At 43.1% G+C, this 17,949-nt stretch overlaps 1 protein-coding gene across 3 annotated transcripts in view; it reads right to left on the reverse strand.

The window, feature by feature from the left end:
- Positions 1-17,949, reverse strand: part of LOC127422262 (LIM domain kinase 1-like) — a 98,728-nt gene that overhangs the window by 49,506 nt on the left and 31,273 nt on the right. Inside the window, exon 1 of one of the 3 annotated variants that reach the window (XM_051665657.1) lies at positions 11,918-12,075. The exons of 1 other annotated variant lie outside the window; for it this stretch is intronic. In XM_051665657.1, coding sequence (XP_051521617.1) covers positions 11,918-11,970 — 53 coding nt within the window. In that variant the 5' untranslated portion in view covers positions 11,971-12,075. Of the gene's footprint in view, positions 1-9,603; positions 9,817-11,917; positions 12,076-17,949 lie in introns of those variants that run through there. One more of the 3 variants, XM_051665655.1, reaches the window with a different exon arrangement.

A 17,949-nucleotide genomic window follows, 5' to 3' on the forward strand; every position in this document is an offset into this window, starting at 1 on the left:
ATACTAGTGAGTTATTGAGAACTGACAAGGGATGTTTGTGTTTTTCTGGGTGGAGTGTGATCGGGCTATGGATTTTCAATGGAAAAGGCAGGTCATATATCAGTCTGAAAGGAGCAACTGAAAGCCACTGCTGTAAGAGTCTCAGTTTCACAGTGACTCAACACTCATACCTCCAACACTGACATGTTTCAACAGGGAAAGTTTCTCATTTGTTACAAAAGCTCATTACACTCAAAGGGTTTCAAAGAAATTTCCCCTGTGTAATTTACAGTAACAGCTCCACAAAATGCGAATATTTTCTGAAGAAAACCCTTTGTGAGTTGTTGCACACTGGCCCAGGTCACACAGGCTCTATTCTGCTCTCTAGACAAGGTTCAGGTCCCTTCTTCAATGTAAGTCTATGACATTTTTTTCACCTGTTTATCAGGTGAAAAATGTAAGTCTGATCGTTTTAAATATAATCGATTCTGGGTGATTTTTACTTGTCCATGCATGGTGTCATCCATATAATGGAAGTATTCAAAAGCATATATATTTTTTTAAATATGTGTATAATGCGTTTATAAGTTGAATATACTGAAATGCATCTTGCCAGACTTTCAAGATTAAAATGCTCATAACACGTCTCATACAATATCGACAAAATAAATACATTTACATAACGGCTTGGCAGTGGGGGCAGATTGGTTGACGATTAGGGCTGTGTCGATACAATCAAATATCGATATATCGTGATACTTTTTCTCATGATTTTGTATCAATACTTTAGATCCATTTATCGATATTTATATTCAACTACTTGTGTATTAATATCATGTAAACACAACAAATTTGGCACACTGTTACTTCGAAATCAATTTAATAAGCTCAACAAAAGACAAAAAACATGATGTTTGCTCTTCATCAGATATCAGTATATAACTGAAATATACCCAGATTAATTGGAATTGAAATTGATATTGTGATTTATCACAATATATCGAATCGTGACGTGTACTGCAATACTTATTTGTATCGTGAGATGCCAGCCGATACCCAGCCCTACTGGCAATATAATTAGATCTTGCAAATCTCCAAGCCCTGGCTACCATTTATTCGTTGTATTGTTTGATCTCCGTTTACAATAAAAAAATAAATAAATTAATTAATAAAAACACATATATAATATATTAAATATAAAAAAATAATAATAATACAAATATTAACAATGTTTATAATAGTAACAACTCTCACTTAACAAGTGTGCAAAAAGTATCCCTTCATGCCACCTGGCAGTGATTTTGTAAAATAGTCTCACGTGTGTCTTAAATTGACCGTTTTACCACAGTGGTACACACCGCAGTAAGGGTCATTTTGGTGTGGTACCTACTGTATGTGTGACTGTCCTGGACATACTGTTCCCTAATTAATAAAATCAAGAAAGACAGACATAAATCTTACTTCCATTTAAAATACACAAAGCAATGTTTTTTAGCAAAACCATTTCTTGACTCATGAAAAATACTTTCTGTTTTCTGTTTCAAAACAGATTTTGTCCAAGAAATGGAATCATTTGGTGTGGCGCCAAAAACATGTACTTATTTCAACACACAAATGCTGTTTTGTAAAGACTGATCATTAAAATCATTGCTGATATTTGACAGAGGGTCACCACGAGAACACCCGCCGACTCCAGTGGACAAAAAAAATCATTTCTGGGAAACATGACGTTCCTACACCAGGCCTCAGCGATGGTGAGGCAATCTTATTTCTTTCGAGAGATTAAAGACTCAGAACACACGAGAGAGAATGAGCCAGGATGAATCAGTGACACAAACATGCACTCCTGCTCTTCAAACACATGATGTCATCCTCAGGGTGGCCCCTCCCTTTTGGAGCATTCAAAACCCTCCAGGAAATCAAACAGCCAATGGAAATGTGAGGCAGTTCTCAGTTAGACGACACGCAGTTAACTCCATATGTGCTGTACTGTCTGTATGTTGGGCGAAAACTGCACAAAAATAGCAAATACACTGGAATATGTGTTTGACACATAAATAAACCTAAAAGTTCAGAAAACATTCAGTAATACAAATTTGGCTGCTGTTTAATCTTTTTGTGCTGGGTGGTAAAGGGAAACAAAAATATAGAGTGCATTCAGAAAGTATTCAGACCCCTTCATTTATTTTCAAATTTTGTTATGTTGAAGCCTTATGCTAAAATGCTTAAAAACAATTTCTCACATCAATCTACACTCCATACCCCATAATGACAAAGCAAAAACAAGATTTTTGATATCTTTGCAAATTTATATAAAAAAAAAAAAAAACTGAAATATCACATTGACATAAGTATTCAGACCCTTTGCTATGACACTTGAAATTTAGCTCAGGTGCGTCCCATTTCTCTGGATCATCATTGAGATGTTTCTACACACTGATTGGAGTCCACCTGTGGCAAATTCAATTGATTGGACATGATTTTGAAAGGCACAAACCTGTGAAATGCATATCAGAGCAAAAACCAAGCCATGAGGTCAAAGGAAGTGCCAGCAGAGCTCAGAGACAAGATAGTGTCGTGGCACAGATCTGGGGAAGGACACAAAAAAATTTTCGGCTGCATTGAAGGTTCCTAAGAGCACAGTGGCCTCCATAAATTTTAAATGGAAGAAGATTGAAACAACCCTTCCTAGAGCTGGCCGTCTGGCCAAACTGAGCAATCAGGGCAGAATGGCCTTGGTAAGAGAGGTGACCAAGAACCTGATGGTCACTCTGGTTGAGCTCCAGAGATCATGTGTGGAGATGGAAGAAACTTGCAGAAGGACAACCATCTCTGCAACACTCCAACGATCTGGGCTTTATGGCAGAGTGGCCAGACGGAAGCCTCTCCTCAGTGCAAGACACATAAAAAAAGCATCTAAAGGACTCTCAGACTGTGAGAAACAAGATTCTCTGGTCTGATGAAACGAAGATTTAACTGTTTGACCTCAATTCCAAGCATCATGTCTGGAGAAAACCAGACACCGCTCATCATCTGCGCAATACCATCCCAACGGTGAAGCATGGTGGTGGTAGCATTATGCTGTGGAGGTGTTGTTCAGCGGCAGGGACTGGGGGCCTGGTCAAGAATGAAGGAAAGCTGAATGCAGAAAAATACAGAGATATCAATAATGAAAACCTGGTCCAGAGTGCTCAGGACTTCAGACTGGGCTGAAGGTTCACCTTCCAACAGGACAATGACCCTAAGCACACAGCCAAGACAACGCAAGAGTGGCTTAGGGACGATTCTGTGAATGTCCTTGAGTGGTCCAGCCAGAACCCGGACTTGAACACAATTGAACATATCTGGAGAGACCTGAATGTGACTGTCCACCGACAGTCCCCTTCCAACCTGACAGAACTTGAGAGGATCTGCAGAGAAGAATGGCAGAAAATCCCCAAATCCAGGTGTGCAAAGGTTGTCGCGTCATACCCAAAAAGACTTGAGGCTGTAATCGCTGCCAAAGGTGCTTCAACTAAGTACTGAGTTAAGGGTCTGAATACTTATGTCAATGTGCTATTTCAGTTCCCTATCTGTCACTCACTCGACGTTGTGTCGATGTAGTGACACTAGGGGTCACTCTTGGGAGCCCGAGACACCTCTGTTCTTTGATAAAAGGCCAGTGAAAATTGGCGAGTGGTATTTGCATGCCACTCCCCCGGACATACGGGTATAAAAGGAGCTGGTGCAACCACTCATTCAGATTTTCTCTTCGGAGCCGAACGGTCATGCTCATTGAGCTGAATATTACTGTCCATTCACCTCTGCTGGATCTGACGGCGCATTTCAGCGGCTTCTCCCTCCTCTGCACTGGTGCACTGCAGAGAACGCCCCTGGGCGCTTCGGCAGAAAAATATGAGTATATTTTCTGAAAGAGCTTTTCCTCTAAGAGAGTATATATTTCTCGAAAAGAGCGGCACACACGGAACGTCTTTCTAAAGACGCGTCTTTTTAAAGATGCCTTTCCGATTGTGTGTTATTCCTGGTTGCGGTCGTTATCTCTCAAATTCGGATGGTCATGATCGTTGTCTTTCTTGTCTGGGCACGACCCACACGGAGGCAGCATTTGTGGATGGTTCATGTTCTCACAGCGAGAACATGACTATGGCAACGTTGTGGTCACGGCTTGCTTTCGTAAGAGGCTCCCCGCCTCGGTCCTTCTACCTACGGGTATGAGGCCAGCGCGGCTAGCACTGGGGGCGATTTGGGGACCCCAATGGGATCGTCTCCGCCGGGTATCCCCCCGTGGACCTCCCATTCCCCAGCACGCTCATCTGCCCCAATCGGGCTTCCGGATGAGTTTGCCGGCTCGTCTAACAGCGAGTCTGGCTTCTTGTTCGGAGCTCGCGAAGATGATGAGCTCTCGAGAGCAGCATCAGAGAGCGGGCTTGTCCGGTCGGACGCAGAAGCCTCAGCTGGGCTTCCCCCTTCGGGGACGATTGCCCAGTCACAGGCCGATGCTGAAATGACGGACATGCTTTCCCGGGCGGCCTCAAGCGTCGGGTTAATGTGGAACCCTCCACTCTCCCCTGAACCCTCGCGGCTTGATGATTGGTTCCTGGGCTCGCGGCGCCACTCAAAGCAGCCACACCCCGCTCCAGTGCCATTCTTCCCGGAAGTGCATGAGGAGCTGATGAAGTTGTGGGAGGCACCTTTTACTGCCCGGCCACAATTCCGCAGTTCCCCCGCTCTCACTACCCTCGATGGCGGGGCGGCCAGGGGCTGTAAAGTGATTCCCCTGGTGGATAAGGCGCTCGCGGTGCACCTATGCCCGCAGAGCGCCGCCACCTGGCGCGGACGCCCTAAGCTCCCGTCCAAGCCCTGTAGGCTCACGTCGTCCCTGACGGCTAAAGCCTACAGCGCTGCTGGACAAGTCGCCTCTGCCCTGCACACCATGGATCTCCTGCAGGTTCACCAAGCCAAGGCATTGAAAGAACTGCACGAGGGTAGTTCCGCCCCAGATTTGATGCAGGAACTGCGCTCGGCGACCGACCTTGCTCTCCGAGCGACAAAGGTCACGGCGCAGGCTCTCGGGCGGACGATGGCCACACTAGTGGTCCAGGAGCGTCACCTTTGGCTCAACCTGGTCGAGATGGGCGAGGTCGACAAGACACGGTTCATTGCTGCCCCCATTTCCCAAGCATACCTATTCGGCGACACCGTCAAGGACTTTGCCCAGCAGTTCTCAGCGGTGAAGCAGCAGACGGAGGCAATCTGGCACATCCTGCCCCAGCGTGGCTCAAGGTCCCGCACCCCATCTGCTTGTCGCCAAGGGCGTCCCCCTGCGGTGACTGCACCGGCTCTGCCGCAGCCCGCCCCTTCGGCCTGGCCCCGGCATGGAGCCCACCGCAGGAAGCGACGAGAACCCACGGAGGTCCCTAAAGCGCCCCTGAGACGGGCGACCCAGGGACGAGGGAACCCATGGAACGTGGAGCTGGTAGAAAGACCACTCCATCCCCCGGTGGAGGGCCGGGCAGAAAACCTTTTGTTGCCTTTTTGTTTGATTTCGCCACATGCCCAAGTGGCTGCGGTACCCAACAGTTCAGCAAAAGAGCGGCTTCCTTCCTCCCTGGGTCACATACCCAGTGTGTACGGTCGTCACCACGACTACCGTCCACGGGTTTTTTCTTGCAGGATTGGCGCTCCAGCGGTGGCCTTTCCGCCCCTGAGCGCCCAGCTGTGGCACACAGCCGCCCCCGATGTGGCAGTCTCTACGGGTTACGAGGACAGGTCTCTTCCTCCCCCATCCCAGACTGTTCCAGGGGTGGTCACAAGGAGCCAGGTAAGTGCTTCAATGTCCCTAGTCTCAGCATGGCCACGACGTGGCGTGGCACCTCGAGCTCCGCCCCACCGCGAGGCCCCACCTGCCGGTACGTCCAACGACGTTGTCCCCTTGGTCCCCCTTGCGCGGAACTTGGGACGCATGGCTCGCGCTTTCCAATCCGTCACGATGGCTGATCCAGACCGTCCGACTAGGCTACGCGATTCAGTTCGCCAGGCACCCGCCCAGGTTCAGTGGTATTCACTTCACCTCGGTCAAGAGCAAAAACGCTGCCACCTTGCGCACGGAGATCGCTACTCTCCTACGGAAGGCCGCGATAGAACCTGTCCCTCCAGCCGAGATAATGAAAGGTTTTTACAGCCCCTACTTCATCGTACTAAGGAAAAGGCGGTGGGTTGCGGCCAATCTTGAACCTGCGAGTACTGAACCGAGCTTTACACAGACTCCCGTTCAAGATGCTGATGCAGAAACACATTCTGGCGAGCGTCCGACATCAAGACTGGTTCGCGGCGGTAGACCTGAAGGATGCGTACTTCCATGTCTCGATCCTTCCTCGACACAGACCCTTCCTGCGGTTTGAATTTGAGGGTCAGGCGTATCAGTACAAAGTCCTCCCTTTCGGCCTGTCCCTGCCTCCTCGCGTCTTTACGGAGTTAGCAGAGGCTGCCCTTGCCCTGTTAAGGGAGGTGGGCATTCACATTCTCAACTACCTCGACGACTGGCTAATCCTAGCTCATTCTCGAGACATGTTGTGCGCATACATGGACCTGGTGCTCTCACACCTCAGCCGACTAGGGCTTCGGGTCAACTGGGAAAAGAGCAAGCTCCTCCCGGTTCAGACCATCTCTTTTCTCGGTTTGGAGTTGGACTCGGTCTCCTTGACGGCGCGCCTTATGAACGAGCGTGCCCAGTCGGTGCTGGCCTGTTTGAAGGCGTTCAAACAGAAAACAGCGGTTCCACTGAAACTTTTTCAGAGGCTCCTAGGGCATATGGCATCCTCGGCGGTGGCCACCCCGCTCGGGTTGATGCATATGAGGCCGCTTCAGCACTGGCTCCAGACTCGAGTCCCGAGATGGGCATGGCACCATGGGACACACCGCATGGTCATCACGCCGGTCTGTCACCGTCTTTTCAGCCCTTGGACCGACCTCTCGGTGGTAGACACGATCACTCAGGCTAGGGCCCCCTCTACAAGGCGCCTGCATGCCTTTAAGTGGCGTCTGTTCGCTAAGTGGTGTTCTTCCCAACGTGAATCAGTGCTTTTCTTCCTGCAGGACAGGTTGGAAGGGAGGCTGCCCCCTTCCACCTTGAAGGTGTATGTTGCCACCATAACAGCACACCACGACGCAGTCGACGGTAAGTCCTTAGGGAAGCACGACCTGATCATCAGGTTCCTAAGAAGTGCCAGGAGGCTGAATCCCTCCAGACCGTGCCTCGTTCCCTCATGGGACCTCTCTGTAGTTTTTCAGGGTCTACAGAGAGCCCCCTTTGAGCCTTTGCAGTCAGCCGAGCTTAAGGCACTCTCTTTGAAGACTGCCCTCTTGTCTGCGCTCACTTCCATCAGGAGGGTAGGTGACCTGCAATCGTTCTCTGTCAGCGAAACGTGCCTGGAGTTCGGTCCGGGTTACTCTCACGTGATCCTGAGACCCCGACCGGGGTATGTGTCCAAGGTTCCCACCACCCCTTTTAGGGACCAGGTGGTGAACCTGCAAGCACTGCCCCACGAGGAGGCAGACCCAGCCCTGTCGTCGCTGTGTCCGGTGCGTGCTTTACGAATCTATTTGGATCGCACGCAGAGCTTTAGAACCTCTGAGCAGCTCTTTGTCTGCTTTGGTGCACAGCGGAAAGGAAGCGCTGTCTCCAAGCAGAGGATCGCCTACTGGCTCATTGACGCCATAACTATGGCATATGTCGCCCAGGACATGCCGCCCCCGGTAGGGCTAAGAGCCCATTCTACCAGGGGTGTAGCGGCTTCCTGGGCCCTGGCCAGGGGTGCCTCTCTAACAGACATTTGCAGAGCAGGGGGCTGGGCAACACCCAACACCTTTGCAAGGTTCTACAACCTCCGGGTGGAACCGGTTTCATCCCAGGTAGTGGCACACAACACAAGCGGATAAGCCCGGGATAGCCAGCCGGGTGTATCGCTGGCACATAGCGCCTTCCACCTCCTTTTGAGCTGAAGACGTGCACCATTAATTCCCAGTAGTGTTCACAAGTTTGTTCTCTGGTTGACTTCCTCCGAGCCCTGTGGCAGTCAGGTTTTCGGAGAGACTCGCTGCCGGCCCAGTACATGCATTAACTAAGAGTCCTGTTCTGGGGTAGGTGCTCCACATGTGGCGGTTCCCTGTAAGACTAACCCCATGCGATATATATCTTCCGCTAATTCGTTTCCCTGTTGGCAAACTGCGTCTTCCTTGGGCAGAGCTCCTCTGCCCCAGTCTCCATGTTTGTAGTAACTCCTCCCCCATTGGGCAGGATCTACCTTGAAGACTCTCCACATGGTTGGAAAGACCATGTGACGTATCCTTCCACTTAAATATCTCCCCTCTCTTTGGGCGAGGTGTGGTCTACGCTGTGTCTTCCGCTTGGGAGGGACACCCCCCGACTAGACCTGGAGGCCCAGTCGGATAATCCCCTTCTTTTTTAGGGAGTGGAAAAAGAGAAAACTAAACTAAAACTAACAAAGAACTAACAAACAAAATGAAAACTAAACAAAAACTAACAAAGAACTAACAAACAAAACTAAAACTAAACTAAAACTAACAAATAACTAAAACAAAACTAAAACTAAACTAAATTGGAGTGAAAAATTGAAAATGAAACAGAAATAAAAACTAAAAAAATTAAAAACTATTATAACCTTGAACCAGACTCGACGCTGCGACAAGCGATAATGTTTCTTTTAGTTTTAGTGAGCATCAAAAACTAAAACTAAAATTATTTTTTCATTTAGTTTTTTCATTATCAGTTCATTTAGTTCTCATTAACATTAATAACACTGGCCTGTACATCTCCAGACTGCTGGGGGAAATTCTTTTAGAGAAGAGATTCAAGAGGAGATCTCCTTTAACCTTTGACCTCAAAAGTGACATCAGAGCAGGTACTGCTAATGTTACTGCATTCTCCAGAGTGTTGCTATGTGGTTGCTAGGGTGTTCTGGTGGTTGCTTACTGGTCCAAGCCAAATTATATTCTGGTCTCTAGAAATGGCTTGGATCCCTCCTTCAATGTAAGTGTTTTTATTTTTTTGTTTTTTTTGGGGGGGGGGGGGGGGTGTCGTCCACCATGTAAATGTTCTGACTTGTCGCTTCATAAAGTAACAGCACACCTCTCCTTAACAAGACACATGATTTGAGGCATCATTCATATCTATAGCACAAACGCTGCAGGATGAGTTACACACTGAAGTGTAATATTTGAGATATTGGTTTTTTCCAATCACAATATGATTGCATTAGCAAGCAATACTAATAAGTATAGCAATAACAATTTAAGAGACAAAACCATCACCAAAATCATAATTTCAGATTCACATCTAACTGAAACGCTGTTGGGTGGGAAAAAACAGAAGTGAAACTCTAAAATCAACACACACCCCTCTTAACTGATCATCAGATACACACATAAAAACATACCATAAAAAACCTGACACATGAAAATGACTTACAATGTCTGACAAGTTTGTTAACGCATAATTCAACACAAACTGAATTTACAACCGTTTTCAATGCCATGAATGAGAATGAAAAAATTTATAACAACACTACGAAAACACCAGCAGCTTCTAAGCAGCAGAAGACTTACTTTCTGCCTTTAATATGCCAGTAGCGCTGACTTCTGCAGGCGATCATCTCGCCTCGGAGCGAACGCACCTTCTTGGGTTCTGGAACAACACTCATGTTTAATGGTGAAGGGGAACAGTTATCTTGAGACCAAATTGCAGCTAAATGCGTAACTCGTGTCTGTGTGGAGGCACAAGAACTCTCTCGCAGCTTTTGTGAGCACAGCTGCATTCTGGGCTGTGTTTGATCATTTCCTGCATTCTCTGCACACTCATGGCTTCATGGGAGCAACAGTGACCCCATGACACTGAGCACTTCCCCTCCCTTCCTCTCTCTCTTCTGTTCACTCAGTAGATGCTTCTATCAGCAACAGCATGGCACACACTTCCTTTTTCACTCACAGTACTGACAAATAGGGCTGAAACCATTAGTCGACGTTATCGACAACAAAAAATTGACAATTTTCGTTGTCGAATAGTCGTTTGATCTCATTTAACGTAACATGAGATCACATTAAACTCTAATGATGACGTGTGAGAGCAGCACTGCAGTTCACACCTGACTGAGGAGAGAAGAATTACACTCTAAACTTTCCAAACAGCTTCAGATGATGTAGATCACAAAGTATGAGGGAATTATAATAAATACAAAATAAGTAAATACTGAAGCACTCTCGCTGTGGAATAAGTAAAACCATGTGATTATACTGTAGTGTTGGTAGCACATCCTGATAGGTAGCATATATTTTCAGGACACTGGAGCTGCTGAAGCAAAACCTGCATGTCGAGCATCTTTAAAGATGTGTTACATCTTTAATGCAGTTATATTTAATGCATTAGCTTTATTAAAGTTCAAATAATACGGAAGCAGATCATGTAAATAACTACAAACTCTGAAACGGTCATTTCTCTGTGCGGTCAGCGCTTCTTCTATAAGTGGTGTGAATGTCCCGATCTAAGGGGGAGAGATTGAAACTGTATCCGGTTGATGCACACTCTGTCACGGGACACTCGTCCCTCGAGCGCACACGCTTAATGCAGCTAGATTATAACGTGATGGCTCGCGACTTACTGAATCATAATACAGTATATATGTCACTGTGCATTTCTTATCGTGAAGAAAATTGGCAAAATGCAGCTTTATTAATAAGAGAGTTTGTTTTTTGTGAGTTAAAGATGGATAGAAGTGAACAGAAAGGTGAGAGAGGGTAGTCTTTGCGCCATTATACACTGCAACAAAATATGTTTTTGATTTGTTTTTGTTTTGGCTTGTTTTCCAATATAAATATCTAAAACTCCTTTAAAACAACGTACATTTACTTTAGCAGCTGTACTGCAGAAGAAAAAAAAATCTGAGAATGTTGAAATTAATATTAAAAATACAAATATTTTAAAATATCTAAAAATTCTTTAAAAAGCAGCATATAAGATATTTAGACTTGCTTTTAGAGAATAGATCTTGAATATAAGTGTATTTGTATTTACTGCACTCGCAGAAGTATAACCAATTGAAAAAATACACATATTAATGATACATTCTCTTAAAGCAAGTATAAATATCTTGTATGTTGCTTCAAGTAAATGTATCTTGTTTTGAGGATTTTTAGACCATTTTAAATGGAAAACAAAACAAAAACACTTGATAACAATAGGATTAAACGTAATAAAAAAAATGTTCTTTAATTCAGTGAATGTCATTGAGGTATTTTTAAAAGATGATTGTGTCCTCTTTATTGTTAGTAAGCACATTCAATACAACTTTAAGTCGGGCACAAGCTGAATAGTCAGTTAAGAGCTAATGATTAATCACTTGAATAGTCGAATAATCGTTCTAATAATCGTTAGATTAGTCGATTACCAAAATAATCATTAGTTGCAGCCCTACTGACAAAAGAGAAGCAAAATATAATTTTTGGACATGTTTCATGGAATACCACAGTATTTTTTGAAGTATCATGGAGTATCATATAAATAAAATTGTATCGGAATATAGTTTGTAGGGATGCAGTGAAATTTTCTTTAGAAAATATTCTGTGTATTCTCAGGCACTTTATTAGCACTTTGTAGGGTACGGATGTGCTTATATCAGCTAAAAGTCAGTTTTAATAGAGTTGTGTTGTGCAATATTAAAAAATGTGTTGGAGCAAGGAGCATTTGAATATCCTAGTAATGCGGCTGCATATATGAACAGTACCATGGAATAAGTACCATGGTATTACCATTAGATACTACCTCTGTACAATGGTACCACATCACACTTTGAAGTTTCCAAAACGATAAGTACTAATTGATGAAACAGTCAAATTCATTTAGTTTATTCAGTCAAATTCATCCTACCTTGCCCTGCGATGTTGGAACGTCATGAGAGTGGATCCTGTGTGGAAATCCATTAGATGTTCTCTTGGCTAAATTATGGAGATCTGAACTGAAGAGTGTGAAATCAAGTATGACTGTTAATGAAGATAATGAACCGACACTGAATGTACATGTGTAGATCCTCACACTGATGTCAGGTCAGCTGACTGACGAAACTCAAATCACCTGTTTGTCATTCACTTCTGCACTTGAACAGTCACGCCAGGAAGTGTTCTAGAGTAACACTTCCCAAAACAACACTTACAACACCAAACCTCAATGCTTGTGTGGTTATAGTGTGGTATTCCCCAGGGTTCAGTGCTTGACCCTCTCCTCTTACGATATATACAATTTTTCTGGGTCAGGTTATAGAGTCTTTCCATGAAGTATGTGAACGCAGATGCTTCTAGTTATGCAAGCTTGATTTTGTGCCTTGTTGCATTCCAAAATGTTTTAGACCAAAATTCATAACACAGCTCAAGTACACGTTGCATTCTCAGTATATAATGTCCAATCAGAAAAAAAGAAAATTTTTGGCTCAAGGTTGTTTTGTTTTTTCAGCAGTTTCTTAGGCTGCGAGTCTCAGAATTTGTTATAATCTATATCATTATTATTATTATTATTTAAATGATACCAAACACTTGACCATCCTTGTTTTTTTTTTGTTTTTTTTTTGGTCTCTTTTTTTGTTTGTTTTTTTTGTCAAGTTATAAGCCTTTAATTTTGGTTATGTCCCTGACCAGAGAGACATCTCTATAAAATAAACATTGTGATTGTTCACTAAAACAGCAACAGTGTCTCAGTGTGCGCTCATATTCTCGCAACACTCTCCCAGCAGTGCGCATGGAAACTCTATTCATTTAGTTGAGTTTACATGCTGTTTTTAACTACAGCAAATATCACAGAGCAGCACTGCAGGGCTGAAACCCTCAGGAACAAACACATAGCAATGGTGACAGCAAAAAACTCCCTGAATGTTAGATAGAAACCTCAGGAGGAAGCAGGACTCAACGGGAGAGCAGTTCTCCTGGGTTTTGGCTGGAAGAATGATCATTAGAAGAGTCCCTCTGAGTACAGTTAGTCTAGCTCAAGGGTCTGTAACTCAAATGAACTACAGTAAATCAGTATAGTGTGTGCTGTGTTTAACCATGTTGTGTATTCCCACCTTGTCTTCATGAGGTCTGACAGCGTTTTCATGTGATGTCGAGTGATTTTGGTCCCTGTCAAGGGTTTGAGGACAGCTCTGAGTATCAGAGCTTTTTTCCCATGAAATTAAATCATCATTAACGTGTTTTTCCACCCAAGGGACAACTAGCAACCCTTTAAATAAACCATAATGCTAAGCTGTGGTGCTCTTTCCTCCCTCTGTTACCCTAGTCTGTGCTTGGATTGCCGCAGCTGATGAATTCTTAAATACTTTTCATTGTTGATTGTGTTTAGGCAGATTACTTTCAATGACGGCAGGTAATCCTTCCATGACAAAATCCCCTGCCAGAATTTCATCAGAGAAATAGCCTAGATGAGTTGAAAGGATAGTTCACCCAAAATTACAATTCTGTCAAGATAAATTTCTTTTTTCTGTGGAACAGATTAACTTTTTTCACATTTGTTTTTTGGTTAACTTTCAAGATTTGGTTAAGGTGACCTCTTTACCTTACCTCCTCCTCTCAACCCCACCCAGCACCTCACAGTGTAGACGACAGATGTGAGAAGTCAATCTCTGAAAATCCACAGCACTCTCTTTCCCTCTTTTTCTATCTTTCCTTCTTACACAGATGTCCTTGCAAAATGTCCCCCAGTCCTGGCACTGAGACAATATTACAATCCTGCCAATTTCCAAACCCAATGGAAATACTTTTGCCAGCTTAGCAGAACAAAAGTCAAGCCAGTGAAAACATTCAGTACCACAGACACTTCCAGTAGGCCAGGCCTGAGTTCAGCACATATTGTGCACAAATGTAATCATTTCTGCACACTTATTATTTAATTTAACATGTAGCTGAGATTTGGTAAACCAATCCATACAGATGACCAAATAAAATAAAAAATCTTGTTGAATTTTGTGCAAGCATGCACTGTGAGGAAGCGCGTTGGCGCATATTTACTGACCTTTAGATGTTCCAGGTCTGTTAACCTGTTAATTTGAAATGCGAATGGCATATGTACCGCATCTCTGTAAGCGAGTGATGCGATAAAACTATCGCTCGTATTTATAATCAGCAAAGCTGTCAACACTGGAGCGATCTAGTTTTGTTGCCTTTCACATCGTGGCGCTCCCTCAAATAACAGCAAGTTTGACAAAAAAGCAGAGCCCCATCTGATGTATACAGCTATTTTAAATTTTTATAAGTATGTAATAATATAAATAATATGAAAATATATTATTATCTTTCTTTAAATATTATACAAGGAAGGTTCTCCCTCAGGATTTCATTTGTTAACATTTCCAATGTATTTTGTCAACAATAAACAGACATTTCTAAAGTAACTGGGGAGTATTAACTTGTACTCTTTTTTTAATCCCCTTTTCTCCCAATTTGGAATGCCCAATTCCCACTACTTGGTGGCGTGGTTACTCACCTCAATCCGGGTGGCGGAGGACAAGTCTCAGTTGCCTCCGCTTCTGAGGCCGTCAATCCGCGCATCTTATCACGTGACTCGTTGTGCATGACACCGTGGAGACTCATAGCATGTAGAGGCTCATGCTACTCTCCACGATCCACACACAACTTACCACATGCCCCATTGAGAGCAAGAACCACTAATCGTGACCACAAGGAGGTTACCCCATGTGACTCTACCCTCCCTAGCAACCAGGACAATTTGGTTGCTTATGAGACCTGGCTGGAGTCACTCAGAACGACTTCGATTCGAACTCATGACTCCAGGGGTTGTAGTCAGCTTCAATACTCGCTGAGATACCCAGGCCCCTTGACTTGTACTCTTAAGGCCAAAGTAAACTTTGGGTGTCTGCATTGCAGATCACTCCGTGCACAGTATGTGTGACACAAATTGCATTATTGGCACAGCTGCACGGCTTGACCGTGCGCCGCCTAGATTTTCTTGACCCAGGCACGCGGTCCTCAAATGTGCGTGTCGCTGACGCATGCCCCTGCTATTGACTGTACTAAAAGAGTATCACAAAGAAGTTGTAGTGCGCATGTGTCAAACGTGGTCGTATTCCCTCACGGTCAGAAGAGCATACTCACAAAGGCAACACGGTCGACCAGTATACCTGCGCCTTTAAAGTGATAGTTCACTCAAAATGAAAATTTTCATTTCACAATCATGCTGTTGCAAACTTATATGAATTTCTTTCATCCATGGAAATCAAAAGGATATGTTAGGGAGGATGTTAGTTTCATTCACCATTCACTTTTATTGAATAGAAAAAAGATGCAGTGAAAGTGAATGGTGACTGAAGCTAACATTCTGCATAACATCTGCTTTTTTGTTCCACGGAAGAGAGAAAAAGCTTTCGATTTCTGAGTTCAACGTCATTTTGATATTATCTGGGGCTTAAAGAAAAAGGGTCTAAGTGGTGTAACACAGTGTTTCCCAACCTAAGTACCCCCACAGGACCATCAGTAAGGCTCAAGTGCCCCTTCATTGAAACCAAAGATGTGTACCACCAAAGACTAAATATCATTTAACATTATCATTAATGTTTTTTAATATATTGACATTTATAAACACAATGTATAAATGTCACGTGTCTCTCGCGAGACCTTTGGCACCTTCTATGCACGACTGAGCACTTCTCACTGAGCGCATATTAATGAGAACTTCTTTGCCGGATCCGTGCTTTGTGTGATTTGAATGAAATTTTTCTATGTTGTTTTTGATCAACAACTGACTGTACTGAACAGAAAGGATATTAAAAGAGACATTATTCAATAAAAATTGGATCGCATGGATCTTGTCTTTAGACTCGTATTACATAGAATCTTGGTGCTCAAAAAAGATCAATCTTGGGATTTTAAGAATCTATCTCGCGATTTTCATTTGAACGATCCCAAAATAGATTCTTAAAATCCCAAGATTGATCTTGGGATTTTAAACAGAAAATAAATATTTTTACCCATTCCTTATCACTGTTACTTTTAGCCATACATTTGATTACATAGGTTCAACATAGCAAAATCCAGTCCGGAAACAGTAAAACATTTTTTTTTTAATAAAAAATAAAGCTTCATTAAAAGCTGAAATTCTTGACACTATAAATGTTGGCATAAGTAGTTTGGAATAATGAAATACGTTTGTCCCTCAAATCAAAGTCAGATGGCGTAACCAACATGCAGGCTGTCATGTGACAAAAAAGATAAAACAGAGAGGACCCCTTTAAACCCTCATGACTGTGTGAAGTTTTTAAGGAAATATCAAATACTTGTTACAAAATAATTATATTAGTTTTTATAAATATTGTTAAATAAAAATGTTAATATAGGTAACAAAATCTTTAAAAGAACATTGCATTAGTTGTGCATAGATTACCCACAATAATGAGGAAATTGAGTAAAGGGGTGAACATTGTTAGAGTGTGGATTTGTAATCTGGCCCCTTGGTAGAATGGAGAAAAAATGTTGGCCCTCGCCCCCTTCAAAGTTGCCCATCCCTGATCTAGACGATTGGATCAGGTAAGTGTTGCTAAAAAAACGCAAGCAGCTTGGCAAAGTTATACACACAACTAGCTAACTGAATCACTGTCATGAAATCAGCCGGTTAGGAAGTATGTACAGGCAGCCCTGCTGTCATGGAAACCGGCAATGAGGCTCGGTAGTCGCTAGCTTAAGCGCAATGTATTGCCTTAAGTCATAAGTGCAAAGTCAGTGGGCATGGCCATAAAGTTTTGGTATTTTCATGCAAGAATGTGCTAAGTCTAGGCGCAATTGGGTTTGGCGAAATCACTCACGCAACATGCAAAAATGATGGAACAATTGCAATTTAAAATGTGATTGTTGTCAGAATTTGGATGTATGCTCCTTTAAATTTTATTTTTAGAGTTTGGACATGAACTTTATTACCACCGGCTGGTGGAATCTCCAAACTGCAAATGCAGGAACTGTATTTGGACTGTGCTGAGTTAAGAGGTGGTATTGTGTTCGCGCAACAACCAAATTCTTAGGAAAATAGCAAATTGTGCTTTGCGCCACTTAATTTACATACAATACACCCACAGTCGTGCGTCTACACTCACAGTAGCGCAAACACTCCAACCCGCATCCATTTGCACTGGCATAAAAATTGAACTTAGAATTAGCACTATCACAAAAATTGGATAAGTAGCGCTGCGCTTTGCGCACTCATGAAAATAGAGCCCATGGACTGAACACAACAACAACACCATTGCGGTTTAAGAACTGTTTAGTTAAAAGTTTTTTCATTATCCATAGCGCTGTCACAGGCAAGAAAGTGTTTCTTCTTCTTGTGTTGTTTATACAGCTTTTGGTGCATTACCGCCACCTACTGAGCGTGGAGCATCAAAAAGTCTTTCTGTGGAGTCAAATGTCAGTTGAAGAAGATGGAATTGGCTTAATTTAATCAAAAAGACGTCACACACCTCATGTAGGATTAAATCCTAAACAGATTGACTTTAAAGGTACAGCGATGTGAAAAAGTATTTGATTTCTGATTTTTTCTATTTTTGTGTATTTTTCATACTAAATTGTTTTACATTTTCAAACGAGATATAACATAAAAAAAAGCAACCCGAGCAAACACAAAATACAGTTTTCAAATATATATATACACTGGCAACCAAAAGTTTGGAATAATGTACAGATTTTGCTCTTACAGAAAGAAATTGGTACTTTAATTCACCAAAGTGGCATTCAACTGATAACAATGTATAGTCAGGACATTAATAACAAGAAAAATTACTATTACAATTTGAAAAAAAAAAAAAAAAAGAAAAAAAAAATGTTCAGAACTTCTTAAACTACTTCAAAGAGTTCTCATCAAAAAATCCTCCACGTGCAGCAATGACAGTTTTGCAGATTCTTGTTATTCTAGCT

This window comes from Myxocyprinus asiaticus, chromosome 31 (genome assembly GCF_019703515.2).
Source record: "Myxocyprinus asiaticus isolate MX2 ecotype Aquarium Trade chromosome 31, UBuf_Myxa_2, whole genome shotgun sequence".
NCBI classification, from domain to species: Eukaryota; Metazoa; Chordata; class Actinopteri; order Cypriniformes; family Catostomidae; genus Myxocyprinus; species Myxocyprinus asiaticus.